Below are 19,059 nucleotides of genomic sequence, written 5' to 3'. Positions count from 1 at the left end.
CTTAAAAAGGAAAGTCTGAAAAGTCGCGTCTCGGCGCCTCACCTACACAGATTCCATTAAGCCCTGTGTTGCAGCAGAAACATGGTGAGACAATTAATCTTTAAGGATCTGAGGCCCGGCTACAACACATGCAGAGTGAGAGAGAGAGAAACTGAAAGGGTATGAATTTATGGACGGTGAGCGAGAGTGACACCTTGATGGTGTTGTGAATTATGAAGAATTCATCAGCATTGACAGGCTATTCAACCAAACAAGCTCCTGTATAGCGTTTTTCTAGACCACATCTGAATATAAATGACACATCTCAACAACAACCGGAGAGGAAAATGTCAAAATATCAGAAGAAAACGAGGATAGCATAAAATTGAAAGGTGTACTAATCCATTGGTCTGAAAGAGCGCCGAAACACCCGTCATGACCGATTCTTAAGAGGCTTCTTTATTATTTATTTATTTATAAAAAGTAAAATGCTTCTAGGTCGTGTATTGGTGGTTTTTTTCTTGTCAACTTCTTGGGATAGAAAAGCCAGAGCTTTAGAGCGGGAGGAAGGATTACAAGTCTGAGAGGGACAGATGTTCTTCAGACCCACAGAGAGGAAAATAAGAAGGAGCCTAGAAGAAAGAGCATGAACAGCAAGACAAATAATATGAGGGACAGAGCTTGAAGAGGCAAAGCAGGGAAGAAAGGCAACTTCAACAGCTACCGACAAATCCAAAATCCCTCTGCGTTTCATCCCCGTGAGAAAACAAGAAGAGAGTGCCTGGCCTCTGCGAAAGCCACTGGCATTTCACAAAGACACGGAGCAAATGAGCTACTAAAACATCAATACAGTCACCAATCTCTTTCTTCTGCTTTTATCCACAAAGGGATGTGAAGAAGAAAAGGGGTGATTTAAAAACCTGAAATGAGCTCTGTTTTCTTCACCATGGGTAAGAAATGCATCTTTAGAATAAAAACTAAGACTTTTCATGGAGAAATACAGAATGATCTGCACTATTGAATATCAAAAGCATGCCACTAATGCTTCGACCAGCTACAGCATGCTAACATTTGCCAATTAGCAGTTGTAGTTTTGCAAGTATATGCTATTAATCTTAAGTATTGGATAAGTTGACACTTTGATTGGATGATGGCATTTGCAAATGTCACAGTAGAAAAACACAGGTGTGAATAATAACAAAATGATGGAAGAATTTAATTTCGTGGAGCATGCTGAATCACTGTTGCACTTTTAGCCATTTAAAAAAAAATGTTATGTGCAACATCTGTGTTCTTCTATAAATATAAATGGCTGCTTTATTTCAGCCTACAGCTAAAATACACAAATGTCAACTTTATGAAGGTACCAGAAGAAATAAGATGCACCAAAAACATTTGGTTACAGGCACAATGGACATCTGTACTAAATGGTGGTGGTGGACGAACCAACAGCAAATTACTATAAGAGTTTTCTTCCTATGTGGAGCAGGAAGGGGACCAACATGTAAGTGTTACACTTCACTTAATAATTCACCACAGTTTCTAATATTAGTCTTTCTCTGAAATACCACACGATCAGAACTGATACAAATGATACAGACACACCCTCCAACATCCTCGTTAGTGTGGTGTATTTCATTGTGTCGCTGTTGAAAGGTCAACCCGAGCGATGACAAACGGTGTGAGGCTGAGACTCATTTCTCTCCCTGCTTTACACACACACACACACACACACACACACACACACACACACACACACACACACACACACACACACACACACACACACACACACACACACACACACACACACACACACACACACACACACACACACACACACACACACACACACACACACACACACACACACACACACACACACACACACACACACACACACACACACACACACACACACACACACACACACACACACACACACACACACACACACACACACACACACACACACACACACACACACACCCACACACACACACACACACACACACCACCACACACACACACACCACACACACACACACACACCACACACACACACAAATGATCAGCCGTTCCTCACCAATGATTTACAGCACCTGCCTGGCCCGTGCCATGTTACATTCATCCTACTCATTCATTCATTAGTGCATGTTAATATGCACAGGACTAATGCGGTGTGTGTGAAAATGCACTTAGTCCCTACAAGAGAAGACGCAGTGTAGCTTATGAATGCTTTAGGACACACTGGCTTCCTCCCATAAGGACGAGATGCATATAATGCTCTGTGAGTGCAAGTGTGTGCAAATATTTAGTGGACGCTGTGACAGAGATGGATGGGAACATTAGGATTTGGTTTGTGTTGAATATGAATTTTTCAAAATGTCATCTTTCCCTTTGTGTTCCCAGTGATTTCCTTCAAAGGGATTTGTTTTATCGTATGTAACTTTTCAATTGTGTGCCTGTAGATGACCTACTTGTGTTTATGCTAATCCTGTCATGTTCAAAACCAGATGTATGTGCAGCAGATAATATCTCATACAGATAAGTCATTCTCTGCAGGTCGTAGTTTCATGGCACCAATTCATATCTGTCCCCCAATTCTACACATACACACAAGCAATACTACATCATAAATATGAATGGTATTTTCAATCTCCTGGACTTACAGCCTCAGCAAAGAGGACAATATTCAGCCACTGGGAATAAAAAGGCCCAGAACTAAAAGTCAAGGTCACTGCTGCGGTTCAATTCCAACATTCAATAGTGCAGAGAACTTTTCATGTGTCATAACATAACAAAATCCCTGTTTTAATATGAATAACAATAATACTACTTTTTACTGTGCAAACCAGAAGGATTACAATATGTTGCAGCAGTCGGGTGCACATTCTGCTCATATCTCTTAAATAAGTTATGTGAAATCCAGCTCTATTTATTTGAACAAACAAGGCTCTCAAAAACAAAGTCTTATTCCCAATGATGGCCTGACATTCATCCTAGGGATTTAGTTTGATTGCATAAGCCTTCAACTATCAGCCTCAGAGATAGAGAATGCTTTTTGTACCATTTTAGGACAAGTCTGGTTGCTTCATCTGCATTAGGAAATGAATGAGGTCAAAGCTTTATTTCTAAAGTAAGGGAAGCAATTTCGGTTCGCTAACAGAAGATCAAAAGGGCATGTCCAGTGGAGCACATTTGGATAAAACTAATGAGACACTTTAAATAAAAATAAAGCCGTGAGACACTGTACAGACATCACAAGGATACAAGAAGATGCACAAAAAGAAACAGAATAGAGCCAAAAAAACATTGAAATATTAAAAACTAAAAGCTCAGTATGAGTCACATTGCACCTCATGAGACATTACCTGTCCCTCAAGCTCGACTTAAACCCTTTATTGATCCACCTGTCTCCCCAGATCACGATACATCTGTGGGCTAACTATATTTATATTATTAAATAGTGTTGGCATCATCTTTGTGGTTTAAAGGTGGGGTAGGTAATTTTGGAGAAACCAGCTCGAGTGCTCTGGAATTTGAAAATACACAGCCGGAACAAATCTGCCGCTTCCTTACAGAGCCCCTCCTCCAACACACACGAACGCGCACATGACCAATGAGGGCAAGAGATAAGTTTGTGCACAGATGGAAGGCTGACAGGCAGGTAGGCCATCCAGTTATTTTTAGCCGGGCCGGCTAAAATGATTGGTCGTGCTTTTTACAGTACTACAGCTTCCACAGATGACGTTTTTTTATGGATTTTTTGTCAAAGCACTTAAGATATTCATTGCTATCAGGATGTTAAGAGCATTCCATGGAATATAACAAAAAGTGTATCTCGAGCCGGTTTCTTAAGCTTACATACCCTACCTTTAATAAAATGTCTAAATCCTGTGCGCTTCAGTATTTGATGTGGAAGGTCGAGAGATTTTGCATTAGAGCAGAGTCTGGCAGAGATACAAGCACAACTTCTTTTTTAAAAAGGGACTGGAAAATGACAATATGCTAAGAAATGTTAGAGGACATTCTTATCTTGAATTGAAACTTGGCCTGGCACTTCTATCAGCAATCTTAAGGACAGAGGAGAACATTTAGCCGGCAGTTCTCTGAGCAATTTTGAAGACACAGATATACGAATAGACACAATTTTCATGGCCTAAACACTAATGTCCCGTGTGCAATTTGCAAACCAGAGGGAAGAACCCTGCTATGCAGCCTCGTCTAAATCTTCCATGAAAAGAACATGAGCCGATGAAAAGGGCACTTCGGTTCAAAACTGAGCTAAGAATGTGGTCTACCTCCCTACAGGGAGCAGCAGGGGTCAGTCTGGAGCCGAGCTGAGATCAACTCGGCCATTTAAACAAGTAAATACAAATGAAAAGGGCACATCAATTTGGAACGGACCTGGGCACAGCATCTCTTTCTCTGCGCAGTGTGCCTCCCAAAGGCGGTATATTAGGCTGAAAGGGACTGAAAGGGGCTGAATGGGGGCGAGGTGCTTCACTAAATAATGAACTCCTGGCGGCACAATTACTGAGCATAATGGCTGCTTTCATCCTCACAGGGAGATAATGTGTGTATTTCTTTGTAGGGAGGTTTTGTATTTGTGTGCACATACGTAAATGCATCTCTGTGGGGAAAGCAGTCCCTGAACTATTTTTTGTATGTCTGTGTGCTCATTGTAAAGAAGGAGTGGGATCAGCAACAGTACAGTGAGAGTGGAAAGAGTGTGTGTCTGGTTGTAAACTTACGAAGCTCGCCCACTTTGAGGATCTCACAGAGCATCTTGGTAAGCTCGATGCTGCTGCGGCCGAACGGACACTCGTGCTTGTCTTCTCGGCTGCTGTTCTCCAGGACGATCTGAACACACAGTCAGTTAAATAAGCATGGTGAAATATATGATGATATGCGTGCTCATTTTCTATCTGGATACAACAACAGGTGTGTGCCCTTGAATGAAATCAGCAAGATAAATCCTGAAACATTAGGATTTTAAATTCCTTTGATTGATTTGCATGAGTGAGCTCCGATTATTCCATCCAGAATAAAATGCAGAATAAAGCCTCTATGATATATTTGTGATATTAGTAGTAGATGCATGCATCGGCAACAATCACCGTTTTAAATTGCAAATACATAGATCTGCCAAAAAACAGAAATGTTTAAATCTTACACTCCACAGCTTTAAGGCATTCAATTACTTCAGAGTGCCTTGTGGTGAAAGGTATATGTAAAATATGAGCAATTATTTACAGCTGCTGGCTTGTTGCACTGAAGGTCATTTTCACATAAACACTTCCATTATGGTTTAAACAATTTGTCATTATTTGCCCCAATATGATCCTCTTTAACTATGTGCTTGAAATTCAAAAAACTAGTAAGCAAAAATATTCACTTTAATTATGTGGAGATGGTGGCAACACTTCAGAAAAGAGGCCGTAAAGGTCCCAATCATTTTAGCCAGTGACAGTTTAATTTGGGAAATTGGAGGCTGTGTCTTATCCCTCTGTTCTACTGATAAGGGCTGAGTCGGCACTACTAAGGCACTTCTATCTCTTTTCTCTCATTCAAGTCCAGAGACTATGAGAGGACACACAATGTAATCACACACAAACACACACTGATTTGCAGGTGCGGGGATTAAAGTGCTGGAAGTGTAATGTTGACAACAAAATCATACAGACTGTACTTTTAATTACAATAGAGTTCTGGACATCTGCCATAAAAAGGTTCAAACTAAGCTGAATTAGCAAGTGGAAACCCAAACCCATTGTTCCCTACAATAGTGAGAGCTGTTCCCTTACAGACAATAACTGTAGGTATACTACATTATATGACTCCAGTATAAAATCCTTTTGATCATCAAAAAAAAGGGATAACTGTTCAGAGTCATTGCTCGGGGTCTCATCGTTTGGACTGAGCAACTTTATGAGATGCAGTTTTAGCTGAAAGATAATGTAGGAACGTGCTGGAAAATACAAACGAGTGAATGAGCTGGAGCGAAGATGGTTTGGTAGAAAGGGGTCAGTCGAGGTGACGTGAGAAATATAGCACAACATAAGTCGCTGAGCAGAGTGCGTTAGTGTGCCTGGATAAGGAAGATCTGCAAACACAAGTGCACGCTCACCCTGATGTAGGCGTCCTGGTGGTGTCTGGCAAAATACAACATGTTATCCAGAGCCAGCATGCCTGGAGGGATCTGGGTGAAATCCACCGCTGGATTCACATGGTTCTGAGAGACAAAGGAGAAGGAGGGTGAGACATTTTACACTATATCCTTTTAAGAAAATCTTTATTCTTCTAGGTATAATCCACAGAATGCGCTATTTTTCCCAGCACAAAGCAATAGTGACACAATGACACAGGGAGTTACGCAGTAGAACCACACAGTATTCAAAGTATCATTTGAGTTTATCGAAAGACATTAAAGTGAAAATGCATAATATTGTATTTAAATAGGTAATCCATCCTTCCTAGCTGTGGCTGCCCTTTAAAGCCTATGAAATTTGTATTTTATTTGATAACATTTAAAAAAAACATCTGTTATCAAAACTAAGGTATAGAAATGATATCAACATTTCTCTATTTATAGAATTTAATCATTTTAACTAACTCTGATAATTGTTCAATGTTTAATAGGCACCAAATAACAAAAAGGGAAATAGATTTTTGAGTTACATGGAAATACATTGTTTTTATTGAATATATTCGACATATACAAGCAAATGTTATGTCACTCCAGGTTGATTTTAAAAATTAAGTGTAATGTATATAAATGTACAGCTGCCTGGAAGAAACGGGACTGGATGAATATAAAAACCTGTGTCAGAAAGAAATCAAGTAAACACACAAGTAAGTTTGGCCTTCAACCTATATCCCCAAACATCAATAAAACTACCCAAAACTTTTGCAATAACACTCCTCACTTTCCTCTACACTCCCACCTCCCATCACATTTGAATATTGAATGAGATGTGCAGATAGATGCTGCCTGCGCTGTCACAGTCCATCAAAGATAATTCCTCCCAGACATTTCAGAGAAGTCAGTCCACTAATGATTAAATCCACAGATACACATGCAAACACATCACTCTGAAGTTTGATTTTAAAAAGTGATGTTGGAGAGGTAAGTGACGGCAAAAGAGAAGAAGGAAAGCAGAGGAAAAAGAGAAATGGAGGACACTGAGATCAGGCTCATCAGTTTGAAGTATGTCTGACAGGAAGCAAACTTATCGGCTTAAAACACAAAGAGACACCCAGGGACAAAATACACCCTTATATTGACATGGGAAAAACATTGCAGCATGTGCAACAATCCCCCCTTAAAGAAGCTGAAAGCATTAGAAGGCAAACGAATTACCTCAGTGGTGATAAAGTCTATCTAGAGATGTATGGCTTGTGTGTGTGTATACCGTGTGTTTGTGTGTGTGCGAGCATGGAAAGTAGACTAAGGGTTTTAAGGGTGGGTTTTTTCCACTCGTGGGGACAAGGCACTCCAATTGTTCTTATCTTTAGCGAGCATACTGCAGTGGGAGTTTGAAGGGGAAGAGCCCCGAAACAGCTCTGTGCTTACAGCAAGCCGCAGTGGGTTTAGCTCCAGTTCTTATGCTATAGTAAGACCACTGCATACAACACACACACACACACACGCACACACGCCCTGTACTCAAAAGCAGTGTCTACTTCCGTCTTCATTGTTATACATTCTTTAAAATGTGTCATTTCATATCAGTTATACCATATAGGAGATGTCCCCTTTAAACTACTGATCTAAGCCCAAAGAGTGAAGGGATGTTGAAGGGAAAAAAAAGAGGTGATTCCCAAAAAGACTCAGATCGTGCAGCAGAATATTTTTCCATCACATTAGTCCCCTCAGATTCATCTTGTGACCCTTTAGAGGGGCCCTGACCCACAAGTTGGAAACCGGTGAACTAGAATACCCAACAGGACATAAAGATGTAAAAACTAGCTACAAGGAATGCTGACTATGGATTTAGGGATCAGTATTAACAATCTTAAAATGTCATACGTAAGAACATTTCATTTACATTTTCTGCTTCATTAATTGTCATTTAAGTGTACTTTGCTGATAAAATGTGCTCATTACCATTTCACTAGTGGCAGTTTTATATTGATGATGTAGTTCTTTTAGTCAGGCTATATGAAAACCAATAAACCATATTTCTCTGGGAATTTCTAAACAGATACACACATAATGTAATCTGTGGATTTGGAATCATATCCAATTAACAGCCGTCCCATGTGGACACACTGGCTCGTGTATTATTTATGATCTCAGTTTTGAGTTATGCATATGTAAATTCACGAGAGCCTTTGAAACACAAACTCACAATGAAGCCGAGCTTCTTGTAGTCGCGGGTGTACATGGACTTGCGTTTCTCGATGCTGCCGCTGTTGTTAGGGTCACACTCCACGTCGAAGGCAATCCTCCGCAGCTCGAAGATGATGTCCCTCTGAGCCTGCACATGCAGAGAAGAATATTAAAGTATTTGCTTTTTTTTTATTTAGGATGCTTCAGCCTCACCTTGGCTCTGTGGGGTCTCGCTGAGCCTGAAGCAATCTGGCCAGCAGCCAGGTCTCCACTGTTATGACTACTTTGCCAACCTTAAATTACAGTTTGGTTTTTAAAGCAGCTAGATCATGCTGAAACTGGATATTTTTCTCTCTTGTATGTAGACAGCTTTCTATATTTATTCTTTACCTCAACGTATCCTGTAAAAAGATGACAACAGCAATGAATTAACCCCTACAACACTTTTGTTCTCATTATAATGAACATGGGAACTGCAGATTATTTGAGGGAGTACCACATACAACTGCCTTGCCGAAGCATCAAATGTTGACTTGAAAATGAGTGCAGGGCTTAAAGAATTGTCAGAGTAAATTGAAAAATATTGAGAGAAGGATGGAGTTCTGTTTGGTTTTGGGTTTATTGAACACCAAAGGTTAAGGTTAGTTTATTTCTATAGCACATTGTAAGACACAAAGGCAATTCAAAGTGCTATAAAGTAGATCTAATACCCTCTCTCTGCAAGTTCCTTAAGATGTGTCTGGGAAAAAATTACTTAAAAGTGACTTTGCTGAATCTTTATTAAAGGTGGGGTAGGTATGTTTGAGAAACCGGCTCGAGATACACTTTTTCTTATATTCCATGGAATGCTCTTAACATCCCGATAGCAATGAATATCTTAAGTGATTCGACAAAAAATCCATTAAAAAACGTCATCTGTGGAAGCTGTAGTACTGTAAAAAGCATGACGCCTACATCAGGGCCTACCTGCCTGTCAGCCTTCCATCTGTGCACAAACTTATCTCGTGCCCTCATTGGTCATGTGCACGTTCGTGTGTGTTGGAGGAGGGGCTCTGTAAGGAAGTAGCAGATTTCTTCCGGCTGTGTATTTTCAAATTCTACCGCACTCGAGCTGGTTTCTCCAAAATTACCTACCCCACCTTTAACTAATTGTTTTAAGATAATGATGTTTCCCTATCCTTTCATGCATCCATACTCCTTCCTGTCGGCATCATCCCCCCACCTGGTCCTGTGGATCCATCTTGGTCATCATGCGGTCCTCCAGCAGGTTGAAGGTGAGCACCTGCAGGACGTACAGCTGGTGGGCCATCTCATCGTTGATGGGAGTGGGGCTCCGGATCACGTTCTACACGGTGTGGAGGATAGAGGAGGGGGAGGTAGAAGAGCGGGGAGTGTCAGATGTGAAAAGAGAAAGCAAAGGTGAGAGGATTAGTTTTTGGGTCAAAAGACGAGGAAGACGGTACGAGATAAGAAAGAAAATAAGAGGATTTGGGAGTGAATCACGAGGATTTGTGAGCATAAGTCAGATGAGGGAACAGGAGAGGGAGAAATGAGGTTTAACAGGGAGAGGATGAAAGAGAGAGAAGGGAACAGGTGTGAGACAGTAAGTATAGTAGATAATAACCAATGATGTGAGACAGAGGCAGAAGTGGCAGGTGTCTTTTTCCTTTCTGATATCACGCAGAGGCACAAAGCCCGAACAGAGATAAAGACAGGCACAGATTTGTTCACAGAGAAAGAGAAATACACTGGGGAAGTGAAGAGAAGGGCATGTTTAGACTTACACTGAGGATGATGGAGCGCAGCTGTTTCTGGGCAAGAATATGGGCCATCTCCTATAGAGGGAGAAAGAAAAGGAAGGATATATAGAGATAGAGAGAAAGACAGAAGGAGATGATGAGAAACAACAATATATAGACAAGCAAATATATATTTTTAAAATATTTCTATTCTGTAATGAGAAATGAATGCGGGTAAAATAAACAAAACTGCCACAGCACAGCAGGACACTGCAAAGTATGTACGCCGCAGAAAATAAGAAAGCCATCCCAAAGAATAACTTAATCTTAAAAAAGGGACACTAAATGCACTAACTGATGTCTTCTACAGTGCATACTACAAAGTGTGCTAATCAAGGGTGCACTTACTGTCAGGGGACAATTTAGGATGTCCACAATGTGCTCATCAAACTACCATATCGTGTGCGGTGAGGAAACAAAGTCAGAGACAGAGAGACAGAGAGTGAGTGAGTGGATGTGGAAAACGAGAGACTGAGAGGAGGTTAAAAAAAAGATTTTCTGTCAGTGGTGCAGCTTATGGAGGGAGAGGCAGCTGAGTCAGCAATATGGTGGGAGACTGGGGGATCATAATAATAGCTTTACTCATGGTCAAGACACACACACACACACACACACACACACACACACACACACACACACACACACACACACACACACACACACACACACACACACACACACACACACACACACACACACACACACACACACACACACACACACACACACACACACACACACACACACACACACACACACACACACACACACACACACACACACACACACACACACACACACACACACACACACACACACACACACACACACACACACACACACACACAACACACACACACACACACACACACACACACACACACACACACACACACACACACACACACACACACACACACACACACACACACACACACACACACACACACACACACACACACACACACACACACACACACACACACACACACACACACACACGTCATCTGTTATAAAGTAACCTGAAATGATGATCAAGTTATTATAAGTGCCTTTTCTGCTGATATTACACTTTCAGCTATGGTGTTAAGTCATATAAGTATACATGCTTGCACAGAGAAATCTTTACTCATCACTTAAAACAACCCAATAAGTGTGCTTAAAATTGCTGCCAACCAACCACATGAATATGATCTAGGCATCTCAGCAAAAACTAGAAGCACTGCAATATCTGAGTGTGCTACAATCTGTATGCAGGGATGCTCTGGAGCTTACTTCTGCCTAGCGTGTTTTTAACTTTGTATGCTGCATAGAGGAAAAGCTGTGGGTTAGCATCATTCATTATTAATGTCAAAGCACATCGCTGGACCCCATCGTGCTGATTCAAGGAGTCATGTGACTTGCTACTGGGCAAAGTGTGATAGGTGAGAGAGCGAAGGAGGGAGAGGAGAAATGAGAGCATGGTTGAACAAGAATGTCACTGAGAGGAGCGGAGAGAAATGGCATGAGGGGGTTTGTTGGCCTTTAATTACTGGATTTGACTACAACACTATGTTTTAACACACAGATATACACACAAAGTACACTGTTACAGTACAAATGCAGATGTGTTCACATGTAAAGCTCACTACTTCATGAAAATGATGTGCAGTGATGCAGTTGTGTGTGCACACCGCAGCCTCACCTGTCTCTTCTCCTCAGGAGCTTTGAGGAAGAGAGCATTGATGACAGCAACAGTGTAGGTCTGAATGTCTTGATCAGTCCTGGAATTAGACAAATAACACACACAAGAATATTTATACATACATAAAGTAGTTGATTATTGCCTGCCCATGTGGTTTGAAATGTATTTAGTACGGTGTAAGAAACATTGAATCAAAAGGAATGAATGAATCAACCTAATTAGTGTTCAAACTGATCCACTTACCCTTGAAGATGAGGGATGAGCTGCCCGATGGTGATCTCTTGCGCCACCTTGTGGTAAAGGTCCTGACTGTTGAGCACCATGGACTCCAGGATGGCCAGGGAGCGCTGCAGCACGGCTGTGTCCATGGCCGACTTGTTCACATAGCCGGCAATCTGCAGGAAGGACAGAGTGTGGGAGATAAAACATCTGCAGAAAACACTACACCATAAATAATTGAGTGTGCTCTCTAAGGAGAAGAGACAGCTAGGAAAAACATGGGAATATCAATTTAGGGAAAATCTGTGCTTCTACTTCATTATGATGTTCCATATACAGTAACAGCTGTTTATGTATCAAAAGGACATGCTGTTGTTCCAGCTTTAGGAGGAAATCACATTCATTTTTACAATCAGGAACTATTGTTCTGATTATTTTCACACCACATAAATGCAGCTCAAATGCTATCAATGTTAACAAAATGTAAACCTAATTTGTGTCTCTCACCCTGTGATTTGAACCACCCCAAAATGCAATGGGTTATTATTTGGGCTATGCTACATCCTCTCCCTAAGGTTCATGAAAACCAGGCCAGCAGTTTTTCCGTTATCCTGCTGACAAACAGACACACAGAAAGTTCCCTGAAATTGAAACATTTTCCTGGCTGACCTTCTTGATGAAGGCCACAGAGAAAGTGTCCCAGGAGACGATGCCGTGGTCCATCAGCTCCACGAAGGCCGTCAGAGTGAAGGACAGCAGGTCGCCAAAACTAAAAAACAACACACAGACACATAATAGACCACAGGAAACTTCTCTTCAGCAGATGGCCTGGAGCAGTGAAAAGCTGCACAGCCCAGATGGCTCCAAACATAACGAGGAATAAGCGGTCAGCAGAGAGAGAGACAGAGAGGTGGCGGCGAGGAAGAGGGGACAGAAGTACATGAGATCAATGCTGCAACCAGGCTTGCTGAAAAAAAGACAGAAATATAACAGAGACAGGGAGAGAGGTAGACATGGAAAGAGGTTTGCGATGCAGTGCAGACAGACTGGCCTTCAAGAAACAGCCGGGGCCGTCAGAGGGCCAGCAGGGGCCGGGGGGGGGGGGGCAGCGCAGAGCGGAGGTCAGTCAGGACCAGAAAGCTACATTATAGAGTGAAGTCATGCAGTTACACAAATATCAGAAGAAATAAATCACTGTGCGAGAGTCACAGGAGGCCAAAGCGGGAAACACATTAACAGATGTTTAATCCAAGACATGTAACTGCTAGGAGAAGAAATGTAACAATCATAATAGGTTAAGACTTGCTCAACTTGTAGTAAACTGAAAAGATTAAAGTTAATTCTGCTATTTTATGGTACGAAACTGTTTAGGTCGGTGGCTGTAAACTCCTAGTTTTATGATGTCACCTTTATGTTTCACATTACTGACCTCTACTGCTTAAGACTGGCATTGCAGCAACATCCTGCAGGCTTTTGTTTGTTATTCCTTTATGAACCAGATATTTCTTTACTATAGTACTGGCATTGCGTCAAGGTGATATTTTAAGTCAAAAATATCTTCTTACATCCTAATAACACACATCTTGGCTTTAATTGATTAAGAAATAATCTGACAATGCAGTTTCATATTTCATAAAGAAAAGTAAAGTTACTTTGAGATTCAGCCACAAATAATAAACAAAAATGATTTAAAGAAAATGGTAAAAATAGGTTTTCAGGACAGATATTTAAACAGTGGATGAACAGAGAGCATTATGGGTCAGTGTGCTGCATGGCAGGTGATTAGTGAACAGTTCAATTAGTAACCCACACAGGGCCGCCCCTGGCCAACTTGGGGCCCCAAGCGACATTGTGAGATGAGGCCCCCCCCCCCAACCGACAGGAGTAAAAACAATTTTTTTTGGAAACAAAGTAGGCTACTTTGCAAATATAATTCCTGTTTATTATTATTATCAACACTTTTTTATGCAGTGAGGTAAATGGTTGTGCATGTATGTCGTTCAGTGTGCGTTTACAGGTGAATACGTCTGCATTTCCTGCCAAATACTAGCCTCAAAAAGATTAAAATATAATTAATGCAAATAAACAACTTCTACTAATAATAATAATAATCAATTCAATAATATAAATACTATATTATCTTTATTATAATATAGTTGTAATATAGTCAAGACAAAACATGCTTATGACATGCTCAAAAACTGATATTTCTTAAATCTGTATTCAAATGTAGTTCCCTCTGTCGTATCAACAACTACACACACATTTCTATCAGTATTTCTCTGTGTTGTGGTTGACATGATGATGACTGTTAGGAGTTAAGGGAAGAGGCTGAGCATCACCATGAAATGTGCAAATTGACATAAAAATGAATATAAGGGGGAAAAATGCTCCATGTTTTTTAGGCTGTAAACTTTAACTGTTATGTAAGCCAACTAGACAGACAGTTTATCACTCTCCCTCCTGTACATTAGCAGATCAAAGGCATAACTTACTTGAATGAATGGTAAATAAAGAATGCTGGAAATAACTGCATCTCCATTAGCCTATATATGCTCTGCAGAGACTGCCTTCTTCATGTCGTGAAATGCAGCTGATGTTTTAATATGGCAATTGGCAATTTGACTTATACAACATTCGCAAGTTGTACATTTGACAATAACCCACCTTCGAGTGATGCTCTAGTTTCTTCAAGTTTTGTTTTTTTTTCCCTCTAGCTTGCGCCGGACTGAAACTGTCTTTTCACCGACATCTCTTCACCTGCACTAGTGGCCGTATCAAAGCCGTGATTGGTTATATGTCGATTCATTGCAACGGTGTCGGGTTACACACGTGCTCCCCTTGTCACCTCTCACTCTCGCGGGGGCTGCGCGGAGAACTGAGCGGAGAACTTCGCACAGCAGCTGAGGCCCTCTGGGCGGGGCCCCCTGCGCAAGGCGGGGCCCCATGCAGCCTGCGTGATTGGCCTGTAGGGAGGGGCGGCCCTGAACCCACAGGTATAAAATACTTTTGCAGATGGTACCCGGCATTTAGATGACATACTGTAATACTGTAAATACACAATGCTTTATGAAGTTGTAGACATAAGAGGATAGATTAGAGTAAAGGAAACCCTGTTGATGCATGGATGATGTTCCCATGGGCATGGAGGCTTTTGCTAATAATGTTGAAGAGAAAGTAAGAATAGTAGAGGAATGACAGAAATTCCCATCACCTTGACCAGCACTTTTTTTAAGAATACCAAGATTTATAAAGATTTATTTATGATAGAAGTAATAATAGATCAACATGCACTTAACCATCAATTAAAAAAAAGTGTTTTAATTAATGTCTTATTCCTTTACGTCTTTAGAAATAAATCTTGGCTTTCTTTTAGTCAGTGTTGGAGAATTAGGAAGTCGTTGGTTGTCCAAAACCACATGCAAGGAATTAAAGGGACACACTGCTTTGGAAATTGAAGCCTTAGAAAGTGTTACACATCGTTTCCCATGAGGCACTGGGGCTACAGTCTTAACCATGCAGACTCAGCCAGCAGGTTAGGAAGAGCACAGAGCCAATGACGTTACCCCGGCCGGGGGGGGGGAAGGGGCGGGGCTTACCAGGGCTTCATTATCTTCTGTAGTTTCTGATAGCGTCTGCAAAGATTTGAAAAACTTTGGCGTTAAAGATGGAAAACAAACAACTCAAACCCATTAACCAGCTCACAGCAGGGATCGAAACACATCATGGTGTCAAGTTAAACTGCTAAAACATATTACTTATTGTATAAATTCAGACAGAAGCAACCTCAATATTTCATTTAACATAAACGTTTTGCTGCAAACCTTCCTGTCACACAGCGTTTAGGTAGAGAAGACAATGCACAGACATGATGAAACAACATTTTCATTAAACCTGTAAAGATACAAACTATGTTATGAATGAAATGCTGTAGAATTTTACTTTCACATCCAAATAAAAAAACTCAATGCAGTGGCGTGTCCTAGTTACTCTGTTTAGCCCAGGCTTTTCTTCTGTAGAAAGTAGTTCCAATGAAATGTTTGACAGCCAATTCTTTTTTTTAAGTGATTTTTCTAAATAATATTGTATTTGCGTGGCAGCAGAACTCTCAGAGACATTGCACGAAAATATATAATTAGTGGGAATCAGAAAAGGTTCTCTTATTTTATTTAAGTAGACCGAAAAACTCTACTAAAATCCCTCTTCCCATTACTTACACTGTTCATAAGCTAGTTGAAGTTGCACTGTACATCCTAATCACATACAGTCAAAGCTTTAAATGTTTCATGTTCCAGTCAGTAGAGGGCGATATCTGCCCTTCACTGGTGTTGCTTGTGTGGGCAACGGGCTGCAGTGTGCCAGCTCATTTCCACATGAATAAAGTACAACATCTCTGGCAGAAGCACTCGATCACAGCACCGCTCTGCCCTCGAGAGTCTCCAGCACTGAGCCTCTTGAATAATTACAGTTCACCAAGTTGGTTGGCAGGCACACTAATGAGTGTGTGTGTCAGACACTGATACCTATCGGCATGGCTGTGTCAGAAGCGCCGGCGGGTGAGAGGGAAAGGCAGCAAAGCCACGGGTACACACACACACACACACACACACACACACACACACACACACACACACCACACACACACACACACACACACACACCAACACACACACACACACACACACACACACACACACCACACACCACACACACACACACACACACACCACACACACACACACACACACACACACACACACACACACACACACAGCTACACACACACACACACACACCACACACACACACACACACATCACACACACACACACACACACACCACACACACACAACACACACACACACACACCACACACACACACACACACACACACACACACACACCACACACACACACACACACACCACACACACACCACACACACCCACACACCACACAACACCACACACACACACACACACACCACACACACACACACACCACACACACACACACCACACACACACACACACACACACACACACACCACACACACACACACACACACACACACACACACACACACACACACACACAACTCTAAAACTCTCCAGTGCTGAATAACTGATGTGATGGTAATCTACATAAAAATATACTTGATGAAAGAGCCAGATGAAGAGTGGAGTCAACATCAGTGCTGCTGTGGTGGCTCCTGGCAGTAAGATCAAACAAGGGTCAAATATTTTCTAATTCGAACATTATTTGCAAAAAGAGGAGAAGAGGCTTCAATGATTTCCAGTCAAATTGTCAAAGTGAGCGTAATGTAAGCCGTGTCATACAGAGAAACTGTTAAGTGGTTTCTGTTGTAGAGGAGATGCTAAATATCTGATTGTTATTTGAGCTTCTAAGCACATACAGTACAAAACAATAAGGCGCATGAAAGGACGAATCATTTTGGTTTCATTGGAGGTTTGTTCAAGTGAAGAATCCAGCACAAATAATAGTTTGCAGAGCCCCGTAAAGGTCACAGTGTGTGCTTGTGTCTTGAACTCAAGTGTTTGGGTTTTTCTGGTGTGCATGAGCAGGGGTGGACTGGGGGGAAAAAGTGGCCCGGGGATTAATTGACAGACAGGCCCACTTAAAGCGCGGCATGTATCGGCCGGCCGGCGACGAAAGTATGTTACTTAACAAAAAATCCTATGCATTTAATGTTATTTTGGACCATTATTCATATAGTAATCACATTACCTGAGCCCTTGAGTTACCTAGAGCAAAATAGTTACAGCATATATTTAGTGATCTTTAACAGATCATTGATGCAATAACATTTTGACCCAATTTGCCTGACTTGACGCATGGAATAAAACATGGGTGTAGGAAGCATCCTCAATGTGGGTGAGACAATTTAACAGGGGGTGTGGGCAGGTGGTGGACCTCACCTCCTCTAGGGGGGTCTGGGGGCATGCTCCCCTGGAAAGAGATTTTTTTTTAATGTTGAAGTTAAATGCATCAATCTGGTGCACTTTGAGAGCAAAATTAGGGACTAAATCTATGGCAGTCAGTAGGGGCTTGGACTGTGAGCCGTAGGGTCGCCGGTTCAAGTCCCCGACCAGACCTACATTTGGAGTGTGGACTTCTACTTGGAGAGGTCCCAGTTCACCTCCTGCCCTGCCGTGGTGCCCTTGAGCAAGGCACCGGACAACCCCCTTCCCCCCTCACTCCCATTGCTCCCCGGGCGCTGTACACTAGCTGCCCACTGCTCCTAGTACTACACTCCTGGTACTAGGATGGGTTAAAAGCAGAGAACACATTTCACTGTGTGTGCTGTGTGCTCTGCATGTGTGACTATTAAAGAGGGTTTCATCCCTCCCAATTCTTCTTCTTCTTCTTCAACACCCATATGAAACAGAACTGTAAACAGATTTACTTTTCTTTCAACATGTATTTGAACAGCAAGCGGAGGCAAAAGTGACTGCACCCAAAACAATAAAGCTGCTAGCTAACTAGCCTAAACTCAGTAACAGAATGTGGGCAACACGTTCTTCTCCACAGCCGCGTAACCTCTGAGTCAGACGTCACTTCCCCCTTTTCTATCCTACGGGTACAGCCACTCCCCCTGAACCCCGTTTCCCTGCCGAGTGTGTCTTAGAGCCGACTCATTATGCAAGCAAACATTTCTTCAATCTATTTCTTCTCTCGCTGGGGCAAAAGGGATAAATAATGAAAGTCGCATGAGGCAGAAAACGAGAGCGTCTCAGGCTGCCGCCCCTCCCTGCCAGTTTGCACCGTATGTCAGCACGTTTGCACTCCGACTGTAGCTATCCTCTGGGCTTTCACTGTGGCTGGAGCCTCGCAATCACAGTTTGCTAAGAGACACACACAAACACACACACACACACACACACACACACACACACACACACACACACACACACACACACACACACACACACACCCTCCCACTGGCATCACGGATGAGAAATTCCACCTCAGCGAAAAATGTCCTCACTTTAACCTTCATTTGAGACAGTCTCCAGGG

The 19,059-nt window shown here is 41.9% G+C and overlaps 2 protein-coding genes across 5 annotated transcripts in view; one reads left to right on the top strand and one right to left on the bottom strand.

Annotated features, from left to right (window-relative positions):
• Positions 1-19,059, top strand: part of si:ch211-193k19.2 (uncharacterized protein LOC100034574 homolog) — a 1,126,861-nt gene that overhangs the window by 483,252 nt on the left and 624,550 nt on the right. The window lies entirely within an intron of this gene.
• The window catches only part of elmo1 (engulfment and cell motility 1 (ced-12 homolog, C. elegans)), a 99,196-nt gene that overhangs the window by 38,788 nt on the left and 41,349 nt on the right, over positions 1-19,059 (bottom strand). For 3 of the 4 annotated variants that reach the window (XM_034240954.1, XM_034240952.1, XM_034240953.1), the window contains exons 7-15: positions 15,619-15,654; positions 12,689-12,788; positions 12,044-12,195; positions 11,801-11,879; positions 10,102-10,152; positions 9,540-9,662; positions 8,337-8,465; positions 6,113-6,217; positions 4,737-4,845 (exon numbers count right to left, since the gene is read on the bottom strand). In XM_034240954.1, the coding sequence (XP_034096845.1) occupies positions 4,737-4,845; positions 6,113-6,217; positions 8,337-8,465; positions 9,540-9,662; positions 10,102-10,152; positions 11,801-11,879; positions 12,044-12,195; positions 12,689-12,788; positions 15,619-15,654 (884 nt within the window). The remainder of the gene's footprint in view (positions 1-4,736; positions 4,846-6,112; positions 6,218-8,336; positions 8,466-9,539; positions 9,663-10,101; positions 10,153-11,800; positions 11,880-12,043; positions 12,196-12,688; positions 12,789-15,618; positions 15,655-19,059) is intronic. The other variant, XM_034240955.1, reaches the window with a different exon arrangement.

The sequence above is a fragment of the Gymnodraco acuticeps genome, unplaced genomic scaffold (genome assembly GCF_902827175.1).
Source record: "Gymnodraco acuticeps unplaced genomic scaffold, fGymAcu1.1, whole genome shotgun sequence".
Classification (NCBI taxonomy): Eukaryota; Metazoa; Chordata; class Actinopteri; order Perciformes; family Bathydraconidae; genus Gymnodraco; species Gymnodraco acuticeps.
This window is presented reverse-complemented; position numbering and strand designations above follow the sequence as displayed.